The sequence below is a fragment of the Mus musculus genome, chromosome 15, assembly GCF_000001635.26.
Source record: "Mus musculus strain C57BL/6J chromosome 15, GRCm38.p6 C57BL/6J".
NCBI lineage: Eukaryota > Metazoa > Chordata > Mammalia > Rodentia > Muridae > Mus > Mus musculus.
The window spans coordinates 26,306,675-26,330,921 of record NC_000081.6 but is presented as its reverse complement, the minus strand read 5'-3'; the positions used below and the strand labels follow the sequence as shown (position 1 = coordinate 26,330,921).

The 24,247-nt window shown below is 41.4% G+C and overlaps 1 protein-coding gene across 2 annotated transcripts in view; it reads right to left on the bottom strand.

The window, feature by feature from the left end:
* Marchf11 (membrane associated ring-CH-type finger 11) overlaps nt 1-21,874 on the bottom strand; it is a 100,539-nt gene extending 78,665 nt beyond the window's left edge. For both annotated transcript variants that reach the window (NM_177597.6, NM_001310774.1), the window contains exons 1-2: nt 21,130-21,874; nt 19,796-19,951 (exon numbers count right to left, since the gene is read on the bottom strand). In NM_177597.6, the coding sequence (NP_808265.2) occupies nt 19,796-19,951; nt 21,130-21,660 (687 nt within the window). In that variant the 5' untranslated portion in view covers nt 21,661-21,874. The remainder of the gene's footprint in view (nt 1-19,795; nt 19,952-21,129) is intronic.
* Nucleotides 21,875-24,247: the final 2,373 nt, after the last annotated feature.

The following is a 24,247-nucleotide window of genomic DNA, read 5'->3' as shown; positions in this document are numbered from 1 at the left end:
CAGACATGTGTGTAAGGAATTCTAGTCATTTTCATCCCATCACCTTTTCTCAACTCTGCCTCCGCTGATGACCCCCCTCTTCTACTTCTGTGTCTTCTTTGTGTGTGGGACCCACTGAATGTATGAGTTGCTTACACCAGGATCGGTTTGTTTGGATGTGACCCTAAAAGCACAGGCAACAAAAATAAAGACATAAATAATAACTATATTGAAATTTCAAAGGTCCTGTGTAGCAAATGAAACTATCATCCGGATAAAGAGACAACCTATAGAATGAGAGAAAATATTTTTAATCTGTGCATTCACACAGGACCATACCAAGGAAATAACACCTGCTTTTCAAAGACCCAAATCAAGCCAGGCAGTGGTGGCTCATGCCTTTAATCCCAGCATTTGGGAGGCAGAGGCAGACAGATTTCCGAGTTCGAGGCTAGCCTGGTCTACAGAGTGAGTTCCAGGACAGCTAGAGCTATACAGAAAAACAACTGCCGAGGGGCGGGGGCGGGGGAGGACTCAAATCAACATTTCTGAAATGGCTAAAACACATGTGAAAAAAAAAACAAGTTGAACATTTATTTTAGTAATCAAGGAAACGTAAGGAAAGTGCAGTGAGTTACTACTTCATACCTGTTAGAATGACTACTATCAAAAAGGATAAAGGTTATGTGTGGGCAAGAATATAGAGGCAAGGCAAATTCCACAGTGTTTAAGGTACAAGCTTACAGTGTGTAAACTGGTACAGCTGTATAAATGCATGAGGGCTGCTCTTGAATTGGAAAACAGAATTACCGTATGGCCCAATAATCTTAACACTGGGTATACTCCACAGGAAATGAATGCACAAGGGCTACCAGCACCAACACAGTCCATTGCAACATTATTCACAGCAACCAAATATGGAATCGACTTGTGCCCCTCTATTACAGATGAACAGAAAAAGAAAATGGGGCATCTACACATAATGATGAGTATTAATAACATTTATAATAAACTCTGTAGTCTCCAGTACTCCATCCCAATTTTGTCTTTAATCATTGACCTGCTTCCAAAGTCTAACAATGGCATGCTAATCAGCTTGGCATAAACAAAGAGAAATAATTCTCCATTTATAACAACATAGATAAACTAAGAAGACATTATGTTAATTGAAATAAGTCACACACACACACACACTTACACATGTACACAAAGACAAATACTGTATGATCTCTCCTTTATGAGAAGACACATAACACAGAATCAGAAAATAGAACATAGCCACCATGGGCCAGGAGTGTTGGCTGAAGGATTTAATTTTCAATTAGGAAGAATCAAGTTCAAGTGCTCTGTGGGGACTATAATCAGCACTACAGTGATGTATTCTTGAAACAGTTATGGAGTAGGTTTTAAGGATTCTCATAACAAATACCAAGTAAGTAGGGTGATACATATATGTCTCAGCTTGTTTAGTCTCCTCACAATTTTACATATCTTAAAATATATGTTTCATAAGATAAACATACGTAATCTTTTTCTGCTCATGTGATGCAATTAATAATGGTAAATTCTGTACTCATAGGAAAGGTCTAGGTCTACAAGTAATTCTCGCGGTTATAAGCTTTTGTTATGAAAAGCTTGTTCTTTGATTTTAAAACGATTGGCTAAATAAAGTGTTCTACAACCAATTACTGGAGGGGTTAGAAATAAGTGGGTTTTGAGTTACTTGGTTAGGGGTGGAGAAGAGAGAAAGGAGTGAGGAGATGCCAGGAGGAGGAGGAGGAAGAGGAAGGAAAGAGGAGGAGGAGGACATGGAGGAGGAGGAGGAGGAGGATGAGGAGGAGGAGGAGGACGAGGAGGAGGAGGAGGAGGAGGAGGAGGAGAAATGAGAGAAGAGGAATCTGCCAGGAGAAACAGCAAGTATCTGTGGTACCCTATTGGGGATGTAGCCAGGGGAGCAGTTAGAAGAGTACGTTAGAGGTTACCATCCAGTAATTGTCAAAGCCATATAAAATAAAAATAGCCTGAGTCTTGTTTATTTGTAAGCTTGTCAGGGATAAGTATAAAGTGGTTCTACCACACAAATGTTTTCAGAAACATTGAAATCTGGTGGTCTATCTTGAAAAAGCTACATAAATAAGTGGTATAGGCTCAGTGACATATGAACACGCTATAATCTAACTGAAAGGTCTTGCTCAGCTTCTCTCAGCTTTCCCTCCACCTGTCTAAAAACCAGAGTTGAAGGAGATATCCCTGACAGAGATAGCACTCCTTCCACTGCCTGTTATGCTTCCACAGACCTACTGGCACATAGTAAGGTGGGACAGGGACAACACAAGCTCCTTAGAACACCGGTCATTACAGATCCTATATTTTTGGTGCCTCAAACCAAGAGCGATTTTGGCTTACTTAACATGAAAAGGGAAAGTTCATATGTGTTTCCAGACACACAATTTTTGCCTGCATCCAACTGTTCCGATTGTTAAACTACATTGTAACTCTAAAGTTAAATGTTATGTCCCACCTAGAAAAATAAAAGTCATGTTTCTCTTCCTTTCTTCTTTTGATTTCTTTGTTATTTCAAGGGTAGATCACTAGGGAGTCACAACTGCCTAGAAAGTATTCTTCTTCATGCATGCTCTCACTAGGAGAGAGCCTCAGGGGTGGTTGGTACCTCAACAGTTACAGCATAATTAACGTTCAGCCTTCTGTTAACTAAGAACTAAAGCTGTCTGGAAGACAGTCCCCCTCAAGCTCAGTGGCTTGCCATTAGTGAAATAATCACTCATAATGAAAAACCTAATTTTCAAATAAAGTTCATAAACTTTACATCATAAAAATGGTGTCTCATCTAATTCTCTTTAGAAATGTAGCCCCAAGCAAAGTAAAATGTTTTCTTTGAAAATGTAAAAAAAAAAAAAAAATACAGAAGCAAGCATGTGACCAGTTTCTCTTTCAAATAATAAAGTTTTTCCAATTATTGGTCAGTAGTTGCTTTTGTACATGTGAAACCAGATAATTATTTTGCTTAAAGAATTTGTGCCTTGTTCAGAAGTGTTTGATTTTCAATGTCACACAAACATAGTCTGATCTTACTAGGTGTTATAATTATGTTCTCTTTAAACAAGACCCCAGCCAGAAATATAATAAGCAATCATAATTGAATGTTCTTCCTAAAATAAATGCAAATGAATTCACTCTGTTTGAGTTCACACGCCTTCTAATCTTAAACTACTGTAAAATTATTTCAAAAATGCCTAAGAGTTTAATGTTTAACCTGACCAATACATGATATATGTACTTGTTAAACATATTCTGTTAATATATTATATTATATATACATGTGTGTGTGTGCCTAGCCAAATAGAAAATTTCATTCACACCGATTAGCTAAGCAATGATACATGATACATCTTTTTGTCATTGAGTTTTAAAAACATTTTAACTAAATGTCTACTTTAAAATGAAAACCTTAAATGAGTTTAATGTTGGTCATGTTCATGTCCAAGTACAGAGATAACCTTAACCCAGAGAACTTTGAGCAGGACTCCAAGAACATAACCTTGGTTCCTGTGAGACACTAGAGGGCAGAGTTGCACAGGGAAGTTTTTCTGCCACCAAACTGGAAAGGACCTTGACTGTTTCTTGCTCTATATTTATTTGAAAAGGTTTCTAAACTTTTGAGCCTAAACTTTTCCATGATGAAACCAAACAATAAACCTAGAGAAGATCTGATGGAGAATACTGTTCTATAAATGGCTGTTCCTCCTTCTTGCGATGAACATCACAGTCCCTAAGACGTGACTGCTGCTTTTCTTCTGAATGAAAGACTCTCAGCTGCCAAGGCACACTTGTGGACTTTAAAAGCTGGAGGTGTTGAGTTACTAGTGACTTGCCCCACCAAATTTTGGGAAGCAAGTATTCCATTCATGTTAATCAAGTGCCATAAGATCAAAGATAATCTCTCCAGGCCATTAAAAGTTTTCTGAAGAAAGAATTCTCACCCTCCAGAATCTTTTATAGCCACATTCCCTATAAATGGCAGAGATGCAAAAATAATATGGGCTGTCCAGAATCCATTGCACTGATAAATGAAGCCCATTTATTTCCAAATGGATTCTGGAAGGCCAAGTATCAATTTGCACAGCTCCAGGAGCAACAGAAAGTCATTCCCCACCCTCTAAGTCATTGCATGTCTTTCACTGTGGCCAAGTCATTCAAGATACCTCAATATATCTCAATTATATTATGCTGAACATCAGAGCATCAAGCATTCATTCTCCAAACAGCCTAGTTTCCAGGCGACATTAGATGAGATGACTGAACTGCTCTGCAAACCCATTCATCTCAGGAACTGTGTTTTTAGTGAGGAAAAAAATGCACTTGTCTAAAAAAGAAATCATTTCAAAGCTGGTTTTTATTTGCTTTATAATTACTATTTTATAAAATCAGCATTAAAAGTAATTTCAAGGATACCATAATTAAGGATCTATAAATGTTTAATTTGATTCTGTCAATCTAACAACATAAGGAATTGATAGCCACTATATCAGGACTCACCACACAGCTTGGCAAGTAGCTGAGCTTATATTGATCTGCATATTACCGAAGCCCATGTTCTTTCAACTATATTCTGACAACCCTCATAGAATCTCAAGCCTTGTAAAAATATATGTGGCATAGTTTAAAAGGCCATGGCATAAATGGCAGAGGCTGGTTGTGTCAACTTGCTATCCTCCTCTGGAGAGTCTGCAGTTACAGAGAATATTAGCTATTTGAAAATAGTAAAAAGTATTGTGTATTCATATACTAGTAAAAAGTTAACCCCTGAATGCTTAATTTCTCATTCCAGGTCCTGGATTGGAAGAAGAGAAATGAAGAAGGAGGAAGAGGAGGAGGAGGAGGAGGAGCAGGAAAAACCCAGATAGTTTCTTACAAATTGTAGATGAAGACAACTGAATGAGTGTCTAAGTTAACACATATTCACAGAGAGTCCATTAGGAATTTAAGAAAACATAATTCAGCATATGACCCCTGAGTATAGAATCTTAGACTCTCTAGATTAATAACTTTATAATCTGAACTCAACCTACAAAGTATTCATTTATTTTTTAATAACTTTCTATCATAGGAACCAACTTCATTCAGACCCAAATTTTCATACTTAATGATCCAACCATGTAGTCTCTCTAAGAGATCCGATTCATATTCAAAGACCAGATGGATGGAGAGGTAAAAGGAGGATAGGGCTCTGTGTCACGGGAACATGTAACCAAAGTAGAGTCACAGTGGACAGATAACATCAGACAAAACTAATTCCAAGATGAAGCTGGAGATTTCTATGTATTTAGTGAGAGTTCGCTTCAGAAATCTGTATTTCTGAATGCAATCACCAGTTTAGCTACTAAGAGGCAGGGATTTGAAGAGACAATTAAGTTATAAGACTATAATCCTCATAGGTGGAACTCAGGACCTGGTCAAGGGTCTGAAAGGAGTAAGTTTCAGTCTCTTCCCTTCACCCCTGTCTTGGGGACACAGCAGTCATTGAGTTAGCCGTCACCAGACACCAAACCTGCATGTACCTAAATCTTAGATTATAACTCTCTATTATGAGAAATAAACTTCTATTTTTTCAAACTACTAGACATAAGATATTTCATTACAGAACTAAAATTAGACTAAAACATTGAAACAAACAAAAAAAAATCTATAATGATAAAATGCCCAGTATGTCAGGAGGATAAAACTTTAGAAACATATTAGTTCTCTATACCAGAGCCCTAAATTACATGAAGGAGAAAACAAATAATTCAAAATGAACAGTTGAAGACATCAAAGATCAAGTTTCCCCCAGAAAGGAAATCAACAAGAAAATAGAAGACTTTAACATCACCATAAAAAGTGTCCATTTAGAACACTCTTCAGGGCAAAATGTCTCACCTAAAACACTTTGGACCATATGAGATTCACAACTCCAAATTTTCTGGTTCTTTAATATAAAACAGTACATTTGGGACAGATTATGAAATATCTACATTATTATCATGCTGTCTATTCCTTTATTTGCCCTTCAGAATGCAATTCAACTAGTTTCCAAAATCAGCATCAGCATCAACATCAGCATCTAATCTGAGGTGTCACGTCCTCTGACTTCCCTAAGTCCCCTATCTGCCTAAACGTACACCTCTTCCATGTACCCTACATGCAGTTTTCTTCTTGTTAACACTTCATAGTGCCATTGCATATTCACAGCAACTGATGAACCAACCACCACAGGGGTGTTGCTGTCAACTAGTCCCCACACTTTATAGCATGCTGGTTTTTCTCAGGCTCCATTTTCTATTCTTGGCTCCAGCCCGAACTCATCACATTTAGTCATCGTGTCCTTTCTGTCTCCTATTGTCTCATATGTTCCTCACTCTTTTTCTTCAGCTTTAAAAATTGCTCAAGTGCTTTGTAGGCTTCTTCTCAATTCTTTCTGTCTAATGGTTTTTCATAAATGTACTGAGGTGTTGGGTTTCAGGTGAGACAATTTCATCACAGCATATCAAGGGTATATGCTATCAACATGACCACTAGGGATGGTATCATTCCCTGGCAGTGTTAGCCTTAGTCGTGTGACTAAAGCAATTGCTAGACATTGCAAATGTAAATCTATTCCCCTCTCCACTTTTGACAGCCACATCACTCTATTCTTTGGAAACAAATCACTGAGTATAATAGACACTCAAAGGGTAGAAGGAGGGGGGTGATACCTCTAGAAGGGTATAGTAAATTATTTCAAGTGTCCTTGGTGAGAGATTTGCCTATCTTTCACATCAGTGTCCTCCACTTGACTCAAGTCCTAAATGGTCTATTTTAACAAATCCTGAAACTACATTGAGGATTTGTTAGGGCTCTCAATAGAACCAATACCAATAGTGTGTGTGTGTGTGTGTGTGTGTGTGTGTGTGTGTGTGTGTGTGTGTGTGTGTCTGTGTCTGTGTGTCTGTGTCTGTGTGTGTGTCTGTGTGTGTGTCTGTGTGTGTGTCTGTGTATGTACATGTGTATGGGCACATGCATGTGCATTTGCATGTGTGTGTGTGTGTGTCTGAGTGTGTGTGTGTGTGTGTTGAGAGATTTATGGCCAGGAGCTAGTTCATATGACTGAGCCTGATGAGTCCTCAGATCGTTAATCAGTGTGGCTAGAGATTCATCAGAGCAGCCTCTGTGATCCCAGGAGGCTCCTGAAAGTCTGAGAAACAAGAGAGCTGACACAACGGCACTGAAAGCCTGTGGATCTGAAGGACAGTCAGGGCAACCCAGGGAGAGCCGATGCTTCTGTTCACATGCAACAGAAGAGCAAAGCAATTCTCTGACTGGGAGATAGATAGGCCATGGAATTCCCTCCCTGCCAGGAGAAGGTCAGCCACTTTTTTTCCACTTAGGATTCCAATTTCTAGGACAGGCCCAAGCAGATTAGAGAGGCTTTCGGCTTTACTCTACCTACAGATTCAAATGCCAGTCTCTCCTGGAATAGTCTCACAGCACATGCAGAATAATGTCTAAGAATTTGTCCAGGGCATCTGAACATGAAATTAGCCATTAAACCTAATTGATTTCCCATTGAATTATAACACAATATATAATTAACAAGGCCTTATGGTTACTTTCTGTCAGTTCTAGAGTCGGATCCTACTTGCTTTAACAAACCTGTACCTCCAAGGTTTAGAACATGGCTTACAGAGAAGCTGTTGTTATTAAATAAATGACCAATAACACTTAATCACAATCACAAATTCATGAAAAAAATAATCAGTCATGAAGAATTGATTATACAGTGCACAATAGAAAATAACAACAAAGGAATGTTCTGTGGCTACCTCTGGGGCATGAGGAAAATCGCCTTCCAAGGCCTGAAGCCCACAAGTGTATCAGCTGCTTATCTTGCTACTCTGACAAAATGCTTGACAAAGGCAACTGGAAGGGTCACGCTGACTCATGGTTGGATGATACAGGCTTAGTCTCTTCCCCTGTAGCTGTGATAAAATACTCGGACAAAAGCAATTTAGGATGAAAAAGGAAGGCTTATTATTTAGGGATATAGGCAATCCATCAGGAAGACCCAAGCAGCAGGAGCTCAAACAATCTGGATGTATCGTATCAATGGTTGAAAAGCAGAGAATGCTAAATTCATACAAGCTAATGTTCAGCTTATTTTTTCCCTCTTTATAAAATTTAGAATCCTATGACAATAGAGTAGTACTTCCACAATTAGGACACGTCCTCATACATCAGTTAACTTAAGACAAGCCACCTATGGGCATGCTTACAGGTCCATCCTCCCAGGAAATTCTAGGTTTTGTCAAGCTGATGGTTAACACTAAGCACAACAGGTAGGCAACTCAGAGTGACAGGAGCATGAAGGAGCTGGTCACACTGCATCACTAGCCAGAAAGCAGAAAAAGGCCATGGCTATGACTCAGCTCATATTCTCCATTTTATGCAGTGGAGGATCACAGTTCATATCTAAAGTAGTCACAGGCATGGCCAGATGCTTGTCTCTTATGTTACCCCAAGTCCTGCTAAATGGACAGTGATCAACATCACAACTCTACTCTATCAACTTGACATCTAAACACATCACTTTTAAGCTGCAACTTTGTCTCCGTGGGCTCAAGGCATTCTTGTAATGCAAATTGTGATTAATGACTACAACTTCAAAAGTCTCGAACATCTTTAACACTTCCAACCTTGTTTAACAGATCAAATAACATGTCTTATATATGAACTCAAAACAATGTCATAACAGTGAGTTCCTACACAATCAGAACCACATTGTATCCTTCAGTGTACAGTGGCTCAGAGATAACAACTGTGCTCCAACAATGGAGCAAAGCAAGGATGGGACCAAAAGCAAGACCAGCTCCCAGCAAGGAAAACAACAAATCCTGTAGCTACAAGTCCAGCATCTTGAGCTATTGATGAAGTTACCTGTATTCCCCACCTCCAGCTGTTACCTGTGGCACTCTGTAAGCTCTTAGTCACGCCTACACTGAGCCTGTCGCTTCTTCAGAGGAGGTCCCATGGTCCTGGCATCTCCAGCTTCAATATTGCAGCTATATAGACATTCCAGAGTTTAACTTAACCTAGATAGTCCCTCACAGGCATGCCCACAGGCTGTCTCCTGCTTTATTCTAGATTCTGTCAGACTGACAATATTAATCCACACACACCCATTTCCAAATTATCACCATGCTCTGTCACATTAGTAATAATCCATTGTGTTGAAGTGTCCATAGAGGACACTTGAAAAATTGCTGGTATTTTTTTTCTCCTTTCAGCTTACTGGAATGGAACTTAATCATGTCCCAAACAAGCTGGCAAAAATCTTTTTGAAATGTCCTTTTCTGTCCTTTCTGACACAACCTTCAGCCTCAACTGTAGCAGGTCATAGGATGAGAGTTCTAGAAGAAGAAGGAGTGGACACTCTTCCTTGACAATCACTTAGAAATTTTTAGCATCTATGTCTTTTGCACTCCATGGCCAGAGAACCACATACCCTAAAGCTACTCAACAAATTGAGGACAAGCTCCTTGCAATTGTGTTGGCTAGCCTAGCCTTTTATTGGTTTATTTCTATTTTCACTTCTTTAAACTACTTAATTCATCTAGATCTAAAATGAAATCTACAGAAGCCACTGTGCTATTCTAGATAGGCTGCCATGAAAGACACAGAAAGACACACCACAGCAGGAGGCTGGAGAAGTGCTGCACAGTCAACATCTGATTCAACCTCTAGGTCTGGGGCTGGCTACTCTTGGTCTGGGGAACACTTTACCACGTCTCTTCACTGTGCCCTTTTCTTCAAGGGATTGGAACATTAATGGAAAACTCCCAGCTATTTTTCCCAATAATAAAAACGTAATAGTAAGATAATGTTCAGAAAAGCAAGAAGGAGATGGACCAAAGGAAAAAAACAAGTATGGAACAAAAGAGAGCCTGTGTCTTCTTGGAACTCAACTAACAAGTTTTTGCATACTTTATTTAAGAAAAAGAAGCTAATAGGCCATTTAAATATATACCTAATGTAAAAATCTGTAAACATAACATGGAGTTTAATACAGGAACTTTGGAAATATTTTCCACAAAAATATAAAGCCCCCCGATATTTATAAAAGATTCCACTCTTTCCTACAATCTTTTTTTCAACAGGTCCAACAAACCACAGAAAGCCTGTGTAAGTATCCTGAAATAGTTCTCTATTCATCTACACTATTTTGTAGCTCCATGTCATGATGCTAATTGAGGAGGAAGATGCCATTTGGCACAACTGCAAGGCCATATATAGCAAAGGAGTGCCCAGGAGCTCCTGGAATAACAGCTAGACACTTGAGGAGCCCACTCCCCCTCTATCCCTGTGCCTGAATTATGCTCTTGGCCACTTACACGCAATCATCTGGCTAAAAAGAGAAGCAAGACAAAAGGCACATTAAGGAAAGAAGTTCCATTATTCCAATACAGATACGGTGCCCATGTGTCATCAATCAAAATGCACTAACATGAGGAGATTAAAAAATGGAAGCAAAGTTATTAGATGAAATCTTGCACAGCAGTTAAAATCTAAGGGATAGACGGAATAAGAAATGTCTCTTTGTTAAGTCCCTGTATTGTCTTTGCCTGTAGTTCATGTTTCTAGGTTTCCCTCATATTCTCTCATATAACAATTTACAGTCCACTTTTATTGATATCAAACTTCATTTGCATTAATCACATGGAACAGCTGTTGAATTATGAGTTGTGCTCACAGGGGACAGGCTGTCAAATATCCAAGGATACAGAAAGCACAAACCACAATACAGATGTTCTCAGCAGAGCCCTCTGAGTTGGCTGTGCATTTACTTGTAATTGTGGTGATTATCTGCTCATCAGGCCCTTCTCTGTGATTCCGAATGGTCCAGTGCACTCCTGGTTTGTCCTCCGAGTCATCCTCTCTACTCATAGAAGGACCAGGAATAGAAGGGAGCTGAGTGTCCTGTGTTCTGATCCCTTTAGTCACAACACAGCAAAGCCACAGGCAAGGTACAGCAAGAAATGAGCAAGGAGGAAAGAGTTCACTCTTTGTTGTAGCTCCCTGTGCTGGGGTGGAGTTCCGCCAGCCAAAAATCATCATCTTTGAAGTTACATTATAATGATACAAACCACACATCAAATAATGTAGCCTTATTGTCAGTCAAGTGGCAGATTTCACAGCAAAAATTTATATCCAGTAGGCTCCTCTGCAGCCATAGTAAAATTTCCAACAAATTATTTAAGTTCCCCAAGCAGATGTTATGTGAAACTCTTCAAACTGTGACAATCTCAAGAAAGAAAGTGTGTTACTGATAGCAGCTAACTAAGTCTTTTTCCATGACATTTTAGGTTTTTAAAAGAGTAGATATATTTCACTGGAAGCTTGTTCTCTCTTCTCTCTCTTTTCTCTCTCTCTCTCTCTCTCTCTCTCTCTCTCTCTCTCTCTCTCTCTCTCTCTCTCTCTCATTAGTCTAGGTATATTCTGAATCTCACTGCTAGTAGATCTAAGAAGAAAGTGAAAAACGAGCAGCCACCGAGCAAAAAACCAGTATTCAGGAAATGAAAACAATTGTAATTCCTTAAGGCAGAGTCTCACAGCAGAAATAACAGAACTTCCATGATTCTAGAGCATTTCAAAAATGCTCGCCCACTCACTCATTCATATCACCAATACTCATCGAATGGTCACAGACTGACCAAATAAGCAATGTTGTGCTGTGTTCTGTGATTTGATCTAAAGCTTGTTCCAGTCATCACTGTTCCTGCCCTACTCTAGAAACCCTAAGAAAACTGAAAGAATTCAGTGTCAGAACTGTAGACACCCAGTGAGCGGCAGATGTTGGAAGGGTCTATGTAGGGTTGGGCCCACTAGCACTTTGCACATACATGCCAGGGCTCATTGAGATGAGAGGGTGGCTCCCTCCAACACAGAGGGCTTCTGTGGCCATGCCTTCTATCTGATGAGACAGAAACTATCCCTGGGGTCTGAAAACACTAAGAAACTGGTAAGGACAATGGTTTGAACATTTAGTAGTGGTCAATAGTAATATTCAATGCTTTTATGAAGGTAGACTGACACCATCTTCTAAATGAAGTAAGTTAATCATAGCTCCACTTAAGGCTGCAAACATTAACACTTAATACATTTTGTCCATATGATTCTCTAGAAGACACTCGAGTCTGCATTAGCTTCTAGTTGCTTGAACTACTGTTGAACACAATGGGCCAGATCCAGTTCTGTAACTGCTTTTGGAATACCATTTCTTGAAACATCATGACTGAGTAAAGTTCAAAGTTAGGTGCTGTTAAGTGAAGGTTCTCTGGAATATAGTCATGTCTACTCATCTATACGGTTATCTGCAGGCCTTTCTAAGCTAGAACAATAGTCTCAATGACCCTCAGAGCTTAATGAACTTTCTATTCTAGCTTTCTGATTTAAATAACCAGTTATCAAGTGAAGATATGTTGGAATTATGTTTGTGCTTGTTACTTAAAATATTCTTTTCCCCCATAACTTGTTTGGAGGGATAGATCCGCCCACACCTATACTCTAGCTCTTTTCTCCTAGAGGCAGCTAGGTAAACAGGCACAGACAGCAAAGAGGGAAAAAAATATCAAAACAAAGGAAAGACGCACTTTAAAACAACTACAAAATATGGAAAAGCAGAGGTATGTGAAGGAAAAATTTCTGGAAGGTATTATCTACACGATGCACATTGTCTCCCGGCCTCACCCTGCGCAGGCTTTTAGAAGCACCAGGATACATGAAGCCCCAAATGCTCACTAGCTTTTACCCATCTCTCCTGTTTCAGAGCCATCGGACATTGGGACACCTTGGGGACCCAGCAGAACACAGTGCTGTACAGTAAGCATGATGACTGCAGTAGAATACTAAGCTCATCTACAGATGTCATTCAACAGAGTCATCGATTGTGGCTAATGAATGAAGTGCAGATTCACATGTCTGGAAAATGAGTGAATAAAGGAAACAAAATCAGTATCTAAGGAAGAGAGACTATCTTGTGGCATGTTCACTGTTCATGTTGGCAGTTTTAGTTGCCTACAAGTTATGCCAGCTTAAGCTTATGAAATATGACATTTGCACATCATCTTTTTCTTTTTTGTTACTGGACAAGCCCGTGAGAGGCTCTGCCTCAGCTCCTCCTCTACCGTGAACTGAAAATGATAACAAGATCAACAGCGAGATAACAAGTCAAAGTGAGACACGGTTGTGTGCACACGGGCATGTGGAAGTCACCATGGGGATGCTTCCGAGGAAGTCCGTGCCAGGCTGACAGGGTTCTCAGGTACGCTCTCAGGTTTTATTAATACATTTTCAAAATCTCAGTCAGTTTTAGAGATAATTCATCAGCTTCTTTTAGAGCATTATACTGTGAAGTTCCATGAAGGTGAAAATATCCCCTTCATACCTCATTGAAGAAAGTAATGAGATCTAGACATGCCTTACAAATCGGTCTAGAAGTTGGACTGGAGAACGATGTCTAAGATAATTACAAATAATACTAATTTGTACCTGTTGTGAGGAAATGCAGGATTTTAGTAACAAGGATTTAAAACTGAAGAATAATTTTGTGCCCCTGATCTTTGGTGAAAGACCTTTACATCATTCCTACAGCTCTGAGAAGACCTGTGGCCCAGAGTACATTGTGAATATTTAAAGGAAAAGCAGCAGAGATGGTGAGTAAAAATGGCCAGGTGCCCAATGCCTTAAAAGGTAACTGGCCAACATACAAGCCCAGGTAGACAAGGCAGGTAGACAGGACTTTTGCTCTTTTCCAGGTAAAGGTGGCAGGGGAGAAATGAGAGCTGAGGGGGCGTGTCGATTTACCTGTTGATAGGCTGCTTTGTGATGCTCTGGCAGACCACCTTGCACCATTCACCTTCAACAAGCTCTAAGTCAGACTCTATAACTTCCCACTGACTGGTCACAGGCACTCCACCCAATGGTGGCCATTCCAAACTACAAATTCACAATGGCTCTCTAACTTTGAGTAGCTCTGTCCCGTGAAATAACAACATTAAAAATTCCCTAAATCTCAGATCTCCAAATACAAGACAACTCAAAAGGGAGATAAATTAGACTCACAGAGAGGGACATCAGGAGTGCTTTCAAAAATTCTGATTTATTAATAATTTATGATAATGGGTTCAGTTGGAAACTGGGATATGTTTTTGCCAAATAAATAAATAACAAGAAGCAAAAATGTAAGTGAAGAACAATGTTGAACCAAAAACAGATTATGGAATTCACAATCACCAGGATAAAAAACCTACATGTCCATAGAAGATGATGTGTATATATAAAGGAACACTATTCAGTCTTATTGGGGGAAAAAAGCCAAAAGAACAAAAAGGACTTCATTACTTGGCACAATGTGAGTGCAGCTTAGGGGTATCATGTTCAGTGGAATAAGCCTGGAATCAGGTACTAAATGGCACATGACTTCACTTGTGTGCACAGTCCACAAGATACTGGCTTATTATATGTAGAGAGCGGAATGGCAGTTATCAGAAGACAGGCTAAGGGTGGAGTGTAGGAAAGGGGGGACAGGAGTCACTGGGTACCAAACTGCAGTTAGATGCAGGGAGCAGTTTCACCAACATTCTATGTGTTTGCAAAGAGCTAAAATGCCATGCTTTACATAGTCCTACCACAAAAAAAAATGTTAAATATCTGATATGAATACATCAGCTGGCTGTATTTAATCATACTAATTATCCACGCACTCAAACATCTCTTAATGCCCCGAATGTTTATACAATTACTATTAGTTAGTTAAAAATAAAACTTAAAGAACTATATAGAAAGAGGACAGTAACTGAGATTTGCTGACAGTAGAAAGAGGGGAACAAAAGGCCCCTCTTATGAGAGGGGACCAGGCCCTGTTCTCTCAGCAGGATGAGCAGGTAACAGTGATGCTAGACCAAGGGGAGATAGAGCTATTCTAAGCATGCCGTGTATATTTAAGACATTAATCCTCAAAATACGATATGGCATAGGTGTCATCCTCTTCTCCTTTTTAAAGATGCCTTTGCTAGAGAGATGGTTCAGAGGCTAAAGGCACCTGCTACCCAGCCTGATGACCTGAGTTTGATCTTCAAAACTCATAACCCAAAAGGAAAGATCCAACTGCCACAAGTGGTCTGTCCTCTGACCTCCATGAGAGTGCAGTGACATATGCACACACACACACACACACACACACACACACACACACACACACATACACGAGAGAGAGAGAAAGAGAGAGAGAGAGAGAGACTCACACATGCACACACTAAGAAAATAAAGGTTAAAATGTTTAAATATAGGTTAATTCGTATGTACATTAATATTATTGTTGGGACTTCTCATGTTTCCCTATCTGGAAGCACTGAAGTCCGAGTTTTATGTCAAGGGTACAGTGTTCTACATGGCACATTACATAGTAAATGTGACCCCTTAAAACTACATAGCACAGACAGCATTCAAAAGCTACAATGTTGCACTGTCAGTTTACAATGTCACCAACAAATTTGAAGTAAATGTCATTTTATATGCTCAGGCATCTCAGTTTTCAGACATAATATGGGCTTCAAGACGGAATTAGCTTTCACTCTTAACAATGATATACAGAATGTAATAATGATGTAATGATATAATATTTTAATGATATATAAATATATCACTTAATAATGTATCATTTAATATATCACTTAATAAGTAGACTCTGCAAGTAGGGAGGAAGGTAAATGCATTTTAAGTGCCTCGAGTGTTGTAACTCCTACTACTAATGATGCAGTAATTAAGATGTAAATGTGTCCGCTCACTTTCTCCTGGGTTCTACCACTGAGCCTAACTGAAACAGAGGGAAGTGGGAGAATTTGAATCTTGATGAGAGAGAAACAAGTAAAACTAAAGCTTGAAGCACTCTGTGGCAGGTTTTGTTCACATCTGTCAGGGAGGCACTCTGCATCAGGTTTTGCTCACACATGCCTGTTTCCTGCCTACCTGCTCCTTGAACCTCACTGTCCCCATCTCCCAGTGAACAATAAGAAAGACATGATGTTAACAACACAATCCTGGAAGACGCTTGAGAGAATGCCTGACACAGTAAGGGCAAGGCAAGCTTCCATGGACTGATAGCCCCCTTCAGCTCAGAGACCCTGAGAGGAAAGTTACAGCAATGCCTACTGGTCCACGTGGACCTGAGGAAGACCAAATAGAGAGATCAGGGTAGGGATGTGAGTCACACTAGACACTTTCTCCTGGGAAGTGTGGGGGGAATAAAAGGTCTTTCTTTAATGGCAGGTCAGCCTCCAGAAGTAGAGTCAGTTTGCATCTCTTGAATCAGAGTCAGACTAAATTTGCTTTCAAAAAGAGGATGCAGCAGATATGAAATCATGTCAATTCCAAGGTCAAGTCTTAGTAAATTTGTAGTGCCCACTTGTATCCTCAAAAAAACAAAACAAACAAACCTTATTTCGTTTTGCTAGAAGCACAGGATGTGGGAGGAGAACTGAGTCCCAAGAAAGAGCCACCACCAAGAACAAGTCAAATAGGCAAGTCACTGAGGATGCTGACAAGGCCAAAGCTCTGGATCACAGTTCCAGGTGCTCCCTTCTGGGGAGCAAATCTTCCCACTAACCTCAGACACAGACTATCATGAGGCACTAGGTTATAGTGGCTGCTTAAATCACTAAGAGTTTAGAAAGTTTGGTGTGCAGCAAAAGACTTTCTTAGAAAGCTGGTTTAAAACACCAGCTCCTGCTTGCCTCAGATACAACATAGGAAAACTCGTAGAAGACCCTGAGACATCCAGACAGGCTGGCAGAAGACTAAAGCAAACTTCCCAGCATTCCCACTTAATACCACAGGCCCTGAAGCCAGGCTGACTGAGTTAGAATCCGGATATAACCCTAGGAGAGACTGGCGGTGTTCCAGTTTCACATTGTGTAATGTCGAGATAACATCATTGATCAAATTATTGGTATGTTACAGAGACTAAATAGTGGTATCTCTGTGTGGAAGGCATTTAGAACAGTGGCTGGCACAGACTAACTGCCCAGTAAATGTCTGTGTTCAAGTTTAGTCTGTATTCTGTTCTAGCCCGGTGAACTGTCTGCTCATAGCCATGACAGGGCCCTATTCGTAGGAAACAGAGTGCTAGACTGGAAAAAGAAGAGCCCTGCATGGGCTTCCTGTTTGGTTCAACCCCAAGAGGATGTGGCTTTGTATCAGGCCATAGGAACATGGAGATGATGACGGATGAGTCCCATGGACCTCACAGTAAGAGGCAGAGTGAATGCTCAGGTTGCGGGTCAACCATAACACAAATGGCAGGCTGGGAATGAAGCTATCTATGTCTCTTCATCTAGGTTCGAAGAGGCCATTCTTAGTGTTTTGTGGCCAATTTCAGTTAGGTAAGGGGATCAAGCTTGGATCTAGAGTAAAGCTCAGTGGTAGAGAATTTGCTGTGTATGTGCGTGGACTTTGGTCAATCCCTTACACCTTAAAAAATAAGTACCAGGCACTATATGTTTTAGATATAGTCTTCAAAGTTCTTTCATCGTTAGCATGATACAATGTACTAGCATAGCATGCATGAACCTTGTTTCTAAATATTACCTTCCATCTCAGAGTAATAATCAGATAATGTCACAGATCATATATACAATCTTAAATATATTCGTAGTGTTGGGTTAATTTGGAGGATTTTGACTTTTTGAGGAAAAATTGTTTGGATAATTGCTTTTGTTAAAATTATTACTGATTATGAAATTAATGAAACTAAAGACCTAAATTCCTTTGGCCATAGGATTACAAATGCTATAAATAGTATTATTTGCTCATATATCACATATACAATCTTAAATACATTAGCAGTATTGGATTAATTTGGATGATTTTGATTTTTTCGAGGAAAAATTGTTTAGAGAATTGCTTTTGTTAAAATAATTACTGGTTATTTTTTGAAACTGATGAAATTAAAGGCATAAATTCCTTTGGCCATAGGGTTACAATTGCTATAAATAGTATTATTTGCCCTAGACTTTTACATCTATTCAGTGTTAATAAGAAGCCTATTTCTATTTACTGCAAAATTAATGTTCAAAAAGAATGAATATATAGTAGCTCTCAAAGTTTTTTGAAATACCTTTCTGCTGTAGCTCCACACATCATTCTCTCTGGCTCACTACTGGTGAGAAAAAGTTCCTATGTCTTGCCTCTCATGTAGTCTGTTCATAAGATTATCATAGATACAACAATGTCAGCCAGGCCATAACCTTGGACATGGCTCAACTCTTTTTCTTTCTTTCTTTTCTTTTCTTTTTTCTTTCTTTCTTTTTTTTTTTTTTTTTTTTTTTTTTGGTTTTTTTCGAGACAGGGTTTCTCTGTGTAGCCCTGGCTGTCCTGGAACTCAGAAATCTGCCTGCCTCTGCCTCCCAAGTGCTGGGATTAAAGGCGTGCGCCACCAAGCCCGGCTGGCTCCAACTCCTTTTCATTTGGTCTTTTTCATTTTGAACTGGAAAAGGTCTGTGACTGACTTCTGTGTGGCCATACCTCTCGTTAGTTTCCCCTTTTCAACTAACTTGTAAGTCTGAGGTGGAGAAAATTCCGTTTTTCATCTCATGATTGCTAATTACGCCTTAAATGCAAATTTCAGAGTTGCAAATTAATTGCATATAAGGGATCAACTGAATATTAAGAAATTTAAATTCCCAATGCACTAATAATTCACATTCTGGATTCCTTCAGAAATATTACAGTGCCATGCATGTTGTGTACCTCAATGTAAATTGAGTTTTATCATGGGTAAACCTAGTGGCCATGGGCAAGCCTACTAGTGATGGATAAGTCTAGTAGTGAGAGCCACTAGGTCCCATTGTATTTCTCTCTTCAAATTTTCCATTGCCTTTTTCATGGTTGTTGCATCTCTGCTCCATCTCCTGCCAGATCTCTGTTACATACTGCCCCACTTTCCTCTAAGCTATCTTCTTAACATTCTGTATTTGATATTCCATCAGCCTATTCAAAAACTTGAGTCATTTCCACCCAAAAAAATAAGGAGATGGGGGAGGGGGTGAGCCTATTGTGGTGGGCAGGGAGGGGGGTTAACTGCAAACTTATGATACTGTGTCACTGTGACTTTACACAAAGATTTGAAACTAGGTAGAACTTCACCAGCATTATGGAGATCGGCTGCAGGGAACATGCCTGCGTCTCATATGTAACTGAATGGCACCAAGCGTTAATGTGGAAAAAAATTTTTTAAAACTCTTATGGAACAGAAAACATAAGCAGGAAGAATGTTTAGTCTTGAGCTGACAGACTCAACTGGAAGTTTCCACACTGGTAAACAGCCACTTCATTTGCATCTCTTTTCCATAAATTGAGCTAGGTATGGTTTAAAATGCAAAAAAAAAAAAAGTCTGCTAAATAAGCTGTATACCATCTCTTATTAATAAAACAGACTCATGTGGATTCATTTTTACCAATATAGCCTTTAAGAAACAGAATTCAGTATAATTTAATCAGTAAACAACAAATTATAAAGGAAATCATTTGGTTAAAATGCCCTTGGAGTTTCTCAGAAAGAATGTCATGGCTTTCTCTAAGCACCACCTACAAATTCTACATCTTGGTCTTACTGCAACTTGTATTAAATATTCTTAAGTAGTATTAAGGAGACCATTTAAGCCAAAACAAAATTCAAGTGTACCCGTGTTAACAAAATTATTCCTGGAAGAGTGAACATTGTGTCTACCTGGCAAGGTTGCTTCATTTTAATGGCTGTGACGTGGTATCTATAACAGCACAGCTCGCAGGTCCAGGAGCCTCTCTCACTGATCCACTTTAGAAGACACAGCTGATGTGTGTATCGAACAGACCCATCACATCGGCAAGGATTTAACAACTCACCCTGGAGTGGGAAAAAGAAAAAGAAGAAGAAGAAGCAGGCCACTGTAAATATCTGTGTTTCTGCCTCTACTTAAAAACCCTAAGCTTGATTTCGTTTCCATCTACTCTATTTACCTGGAACTATACAAGTATCAAGCTCTATCCCAGAAAACCAAATTAAAATTTTATATCTCTGATGGGAATGACACTAAAGTCTTTAAAAAAAAAAAACCTATTTCTAAGATAGTGCTTACAGTTATGACAGAAATGTTCCACTGACATACAAAATGTCTGCAAGATGCAGCCCCCAATGCCCTTGGGGGAAAGGCTCTACTATTAAATCTCTTTAATAACTTTTAAGTGGATGGTCAGATGCATTTCCTCTGCAGTTATTCTTAATCATTGCTAAAGGAGAAGTGCATAGCAGAAAGCAGCTCAGAGTAGCCTGCACTTTTACTTTTTCTAAATGTAGCATCATAAATATTGACTCAGGGCGCTATTTCCTGAAAGCCTGTGTATTCTTATGCAACTTCCTAACTTTCAGAGACATTAAAGCTAATGTTTTCACACACTTTGCAAGGGAGATGCATTCTCATTTCCCCTGCATGATGGTTCTTGTGGAAGTTTGTACGTGACTCTAATGATGCTTATAATTTTAAAAATGCATTTCTAACAAAGCATCAAGGACATCAATTGGCTAAGATACCCTTTCTGTTCAAGTACTTCCTTTTGCAAGAACTGTAGCACCTTTCTCATTAAAAATTTGTAATAAAAAACCCACCCTTTTTTGGTATTGCATATTGGTATTGCATACCTCATATTGGTATTGATGTAGCATGACTTATCCCCAGCCTCATTTGTATTCTGAAACTAAGTTCTCTGGATACATTAACAGAAAAGAGACCTGGCTTGAATCTACTTATAAACTAAAATCCTTTGAGTAATTCACAAGAAACGCTTGATGATGTTACCATTATAGTACCTAGGAGTACCTGACTTCAAAATAAGGTAGAGAGAAAAGGTGTAGGTTAATTTACTTCTGTATTGGCCACCAGAACACTTTATCAGCCTTCTCAGAAAGAGAACTGGAGAGGGAAGCTCAGTTGTGGGGCGTGCGCTGTCCGTGGTGCTGAAAGCTCTACCCTTGCGGTCCAGGTCCAGGACTCACCGCCTGCAGACCTGGGGTCCCTCTGGCCTTACCTGCTCTGCGCCCTGGAAGCAGATCTTGCAAATGGGCTGATGGTGCTGGTGCTGGTGCCCCGAGCGCTGGTCGCTACCGCCGCCACTACTGCTGCTGCGGCTGCTACATACGGAGCGTGTTTCGGGCTGGTCTCCGGTGCCTCGCCGCTCGCCCTCCCGGCACGCGCCGGCCTCGGGCTCCCCCGGGCTGCCTTTCCCCGTCGCAGCCTCGGGGAGCTTCACCTCTGGAAGGCGCCTAGGACCTTCGCAGGAGTCGCCCGCCGCTGTCACCTCCTGGTCGCCGGGCAACAGAGACGGCGGCAGCGGCGGTAGAGGCTCTCCTGCGCCCTTGCGCCGAGGGGCCAGTTCTACCGGCGGCTCGCCCGACCCTACGATGCGCTCCAGAGGCGCGGGCAGCGGCGGCCGGTAGCGTGGGGAGGTGGGGACCAGGACCGACTCTCCCGGAGGCGGGGGTGGGGGCGGCGGGGGCAGAGGTGGCTCAGCTTCGAGGCTGTCCGCCCGGCTAGACCGTTTTTTGCCCTCGTCGCTCATGGTGGAGTCGCCGCCGTCCTCCTGCCCGCCCGGTGGCGGGCCGGGCGCGGACTGCAGCCAGAGAGCGCAGAGGAAGGCTGGAGAGGGAGGAGGGAAGAGGGTGGGAAGGGGAACCGGGGCGAAGGGACTAGGAAGGCGGGACCAGGAGAGGACGCGGAGGACCGGCGCGGCGGCCGCAGAGGCGGCTGTTCAGCGGAGCCGCCGGCTCGGCTCTGATGGAGGCGGCGCCGAGTTCGGCTGCCCGTGCCAGGCGCGCGGGGGTGGGGATGGGAGGCGGGGAGGAGCGCAGAGCTGGGCAAGGAGGCTGGGAACAAGCACTGGACTGGGGGATGGGGGTAGGCAAGTCGTGCGTGAGAGAGAGGTGTGGGGTGCCGAGAGGACCCTGCTGGAACTGGGGGATTCCTGGGCCGCTTCCACTAACCCCGCCCCGGGCCGCTCACGTCGGTTCCGGGGCGGATTGCCCCTCGCAGAAGCGCGCGGTACTGCGGCTCCAGTGAGAAAGGAAAAGGGGGAGGGGTCGGAAGCTGCCGATCCAAAAACCGTTACTGGGTGGATCTGGGGGAATTCCGAGAAACCCGCCGGGTGGGGGCGCGGTGGGCCAAGCAGAGACCCGCGTGGGAGTAAGGATGAGGGCGAGGTAGGCATCCCTGTGAACAGAGGCACGCAGGAAAGGACTCTTGAGGACAGATGCTGTAGCTGCTCTTTGCTCCACTGTTGTTTTGGGGATCCCAGTCCTCTCTTCTTCAGAGGACTCTGCATCTCAAAAGTCTTCAAGCAGAAGCCTCTGAAACCTTTGTCATCCTGGGAATGCCCAATCCCCCTGTCTCCCTCTCCTGAATATATACATCCTGGATTTGTAAAAATTTTCGATGCGTCCGAGGTTGGAGGGTTGCAATGCTCCATTCTGTGGCTTGTGGGTCTCCTTCATGCTTGCACAAATATTGCTGCGTCCTTCCCAGGAAAAGTGGTTACAACCTTGACTCAGCCTGCCTCCACCCTCATCCACCCCCCACCCCCAGTCTCTCCTCCCTCTCTCCCTCTCTCTCCCTCTCCCCGGCCTCCTCTCTCCTCCCTCCCTACCCCTCCCTACCTTTTCTCTCCCTCTTCCTCTCTCTCCCCACCCCTTTCCAGTAGGGTACTGTGCTCCTGTGCTCTGGCCTTCTGTTCCAAACCCAGCAGTCTGAACTCTTAGGTTATTGGGGTTTTACCCTGCAAGGTGTCCATGCAAATCAATTGTGACTTATCACTGAAGTGGAGTCTTAATGACTTTGACAGAAGTGACTGGCCCTAAAACATTCCTTATTGGCCACATTTCATAGCTGAAGACCTAGGACCAGATAGGCAAACTAAGTTCAAGGTCACCAGCCTATTTAAGGACTGTCCATAGATCTGACACCAGTGTGTGTGTGTGTGTGTGTGTGTGTGTGTGTGTGTGTGTGTGTTTGCGTGCGCGTGCGCGCGCCAGGGTGATGGGCACATGAACATATACCAGCATTCACACACAATCCTTTCTTCATCTTCTTTAAAATAGTTCTGTAGCATGTGGGTTGTTTTGTGTCTCTAACTCCAGTTAACAGAATTGAAGTACTTGAGCACAGGCTTAAGTAGAATTTACAAGTATACATTTGCCTTTTTTAAAAAAGGAAAGAGAGAGGGTGAAGGGAAGGAGGAAAGGAGGGAGAAAGAAACAAACAACAAAGAAAAGAAAGGTAAAGACCCGGGTCTTTTGACATATATCACTGTGGCCTGGATGGAGTTGCAAAAGAAAGAAGAAGGAGGAGAAGAAGAAGAAGAAGAAGAAGAAGAAGAAGAAGAAGAAGAAAGAAGAAGACTGCTTCATCACAAATGGCTTCAGATGAAACAGCTTCCAGGAATGTCCTCTCACACAGTTCCCTCAGACCAGTTTATTTTTGGCAGCACAGTGGCAGCCAGCAAACACAGTTTTAAAATAATCCTTGCAAGCCCTGGCAGTTTACCATACTGAAGAAATGTGGCAGTAGATAGGGGTTGTTTGGGGTCTTCACCTTTCAAAAGTGCACTATACGCATTTGTATACTATCCCATTCATAAGATATTTTTTCCGAAGCATTCATATACTCAAATGCCTGAGCCATAAATTCTTAAAAGGGGAAAAACTTTATATATCATCCCAGGCAACTCAATGTGTTGCTGATCAATCACTATGAGATACAGCAAAATATGTTATTAATGGGTGAAATGAAGGCATAGATAGTGTACATAGCTAAGCAGGTAGACTGCAGCGAGGTGTGTCCTTTCGGTTGCTTGTTTCTGGAAAAAATAACTTCAATAACAGAAAAGCTCATTTCTTACTATGATGGCTAGCCTCATAAAAAAACTGAAAGAAACATTCTTTCTCAGCTACATTGAACTTGGAGGCTGATCTCTCCCCCTGACTAACAAAAGGCTCCACCCTACCTACTGAGTCGCCAATGGACCAGTAGAAACTGACTTTTGATCTCTCCTGTAAACGTGCGCTGTAATGAGAGACATGGAAAGAGGAGTGTCTCAGCTAGGCTGCCAACAACCAAATGGAAGAGACAGAAAGGAGGGCTAAGGAAGGACATCT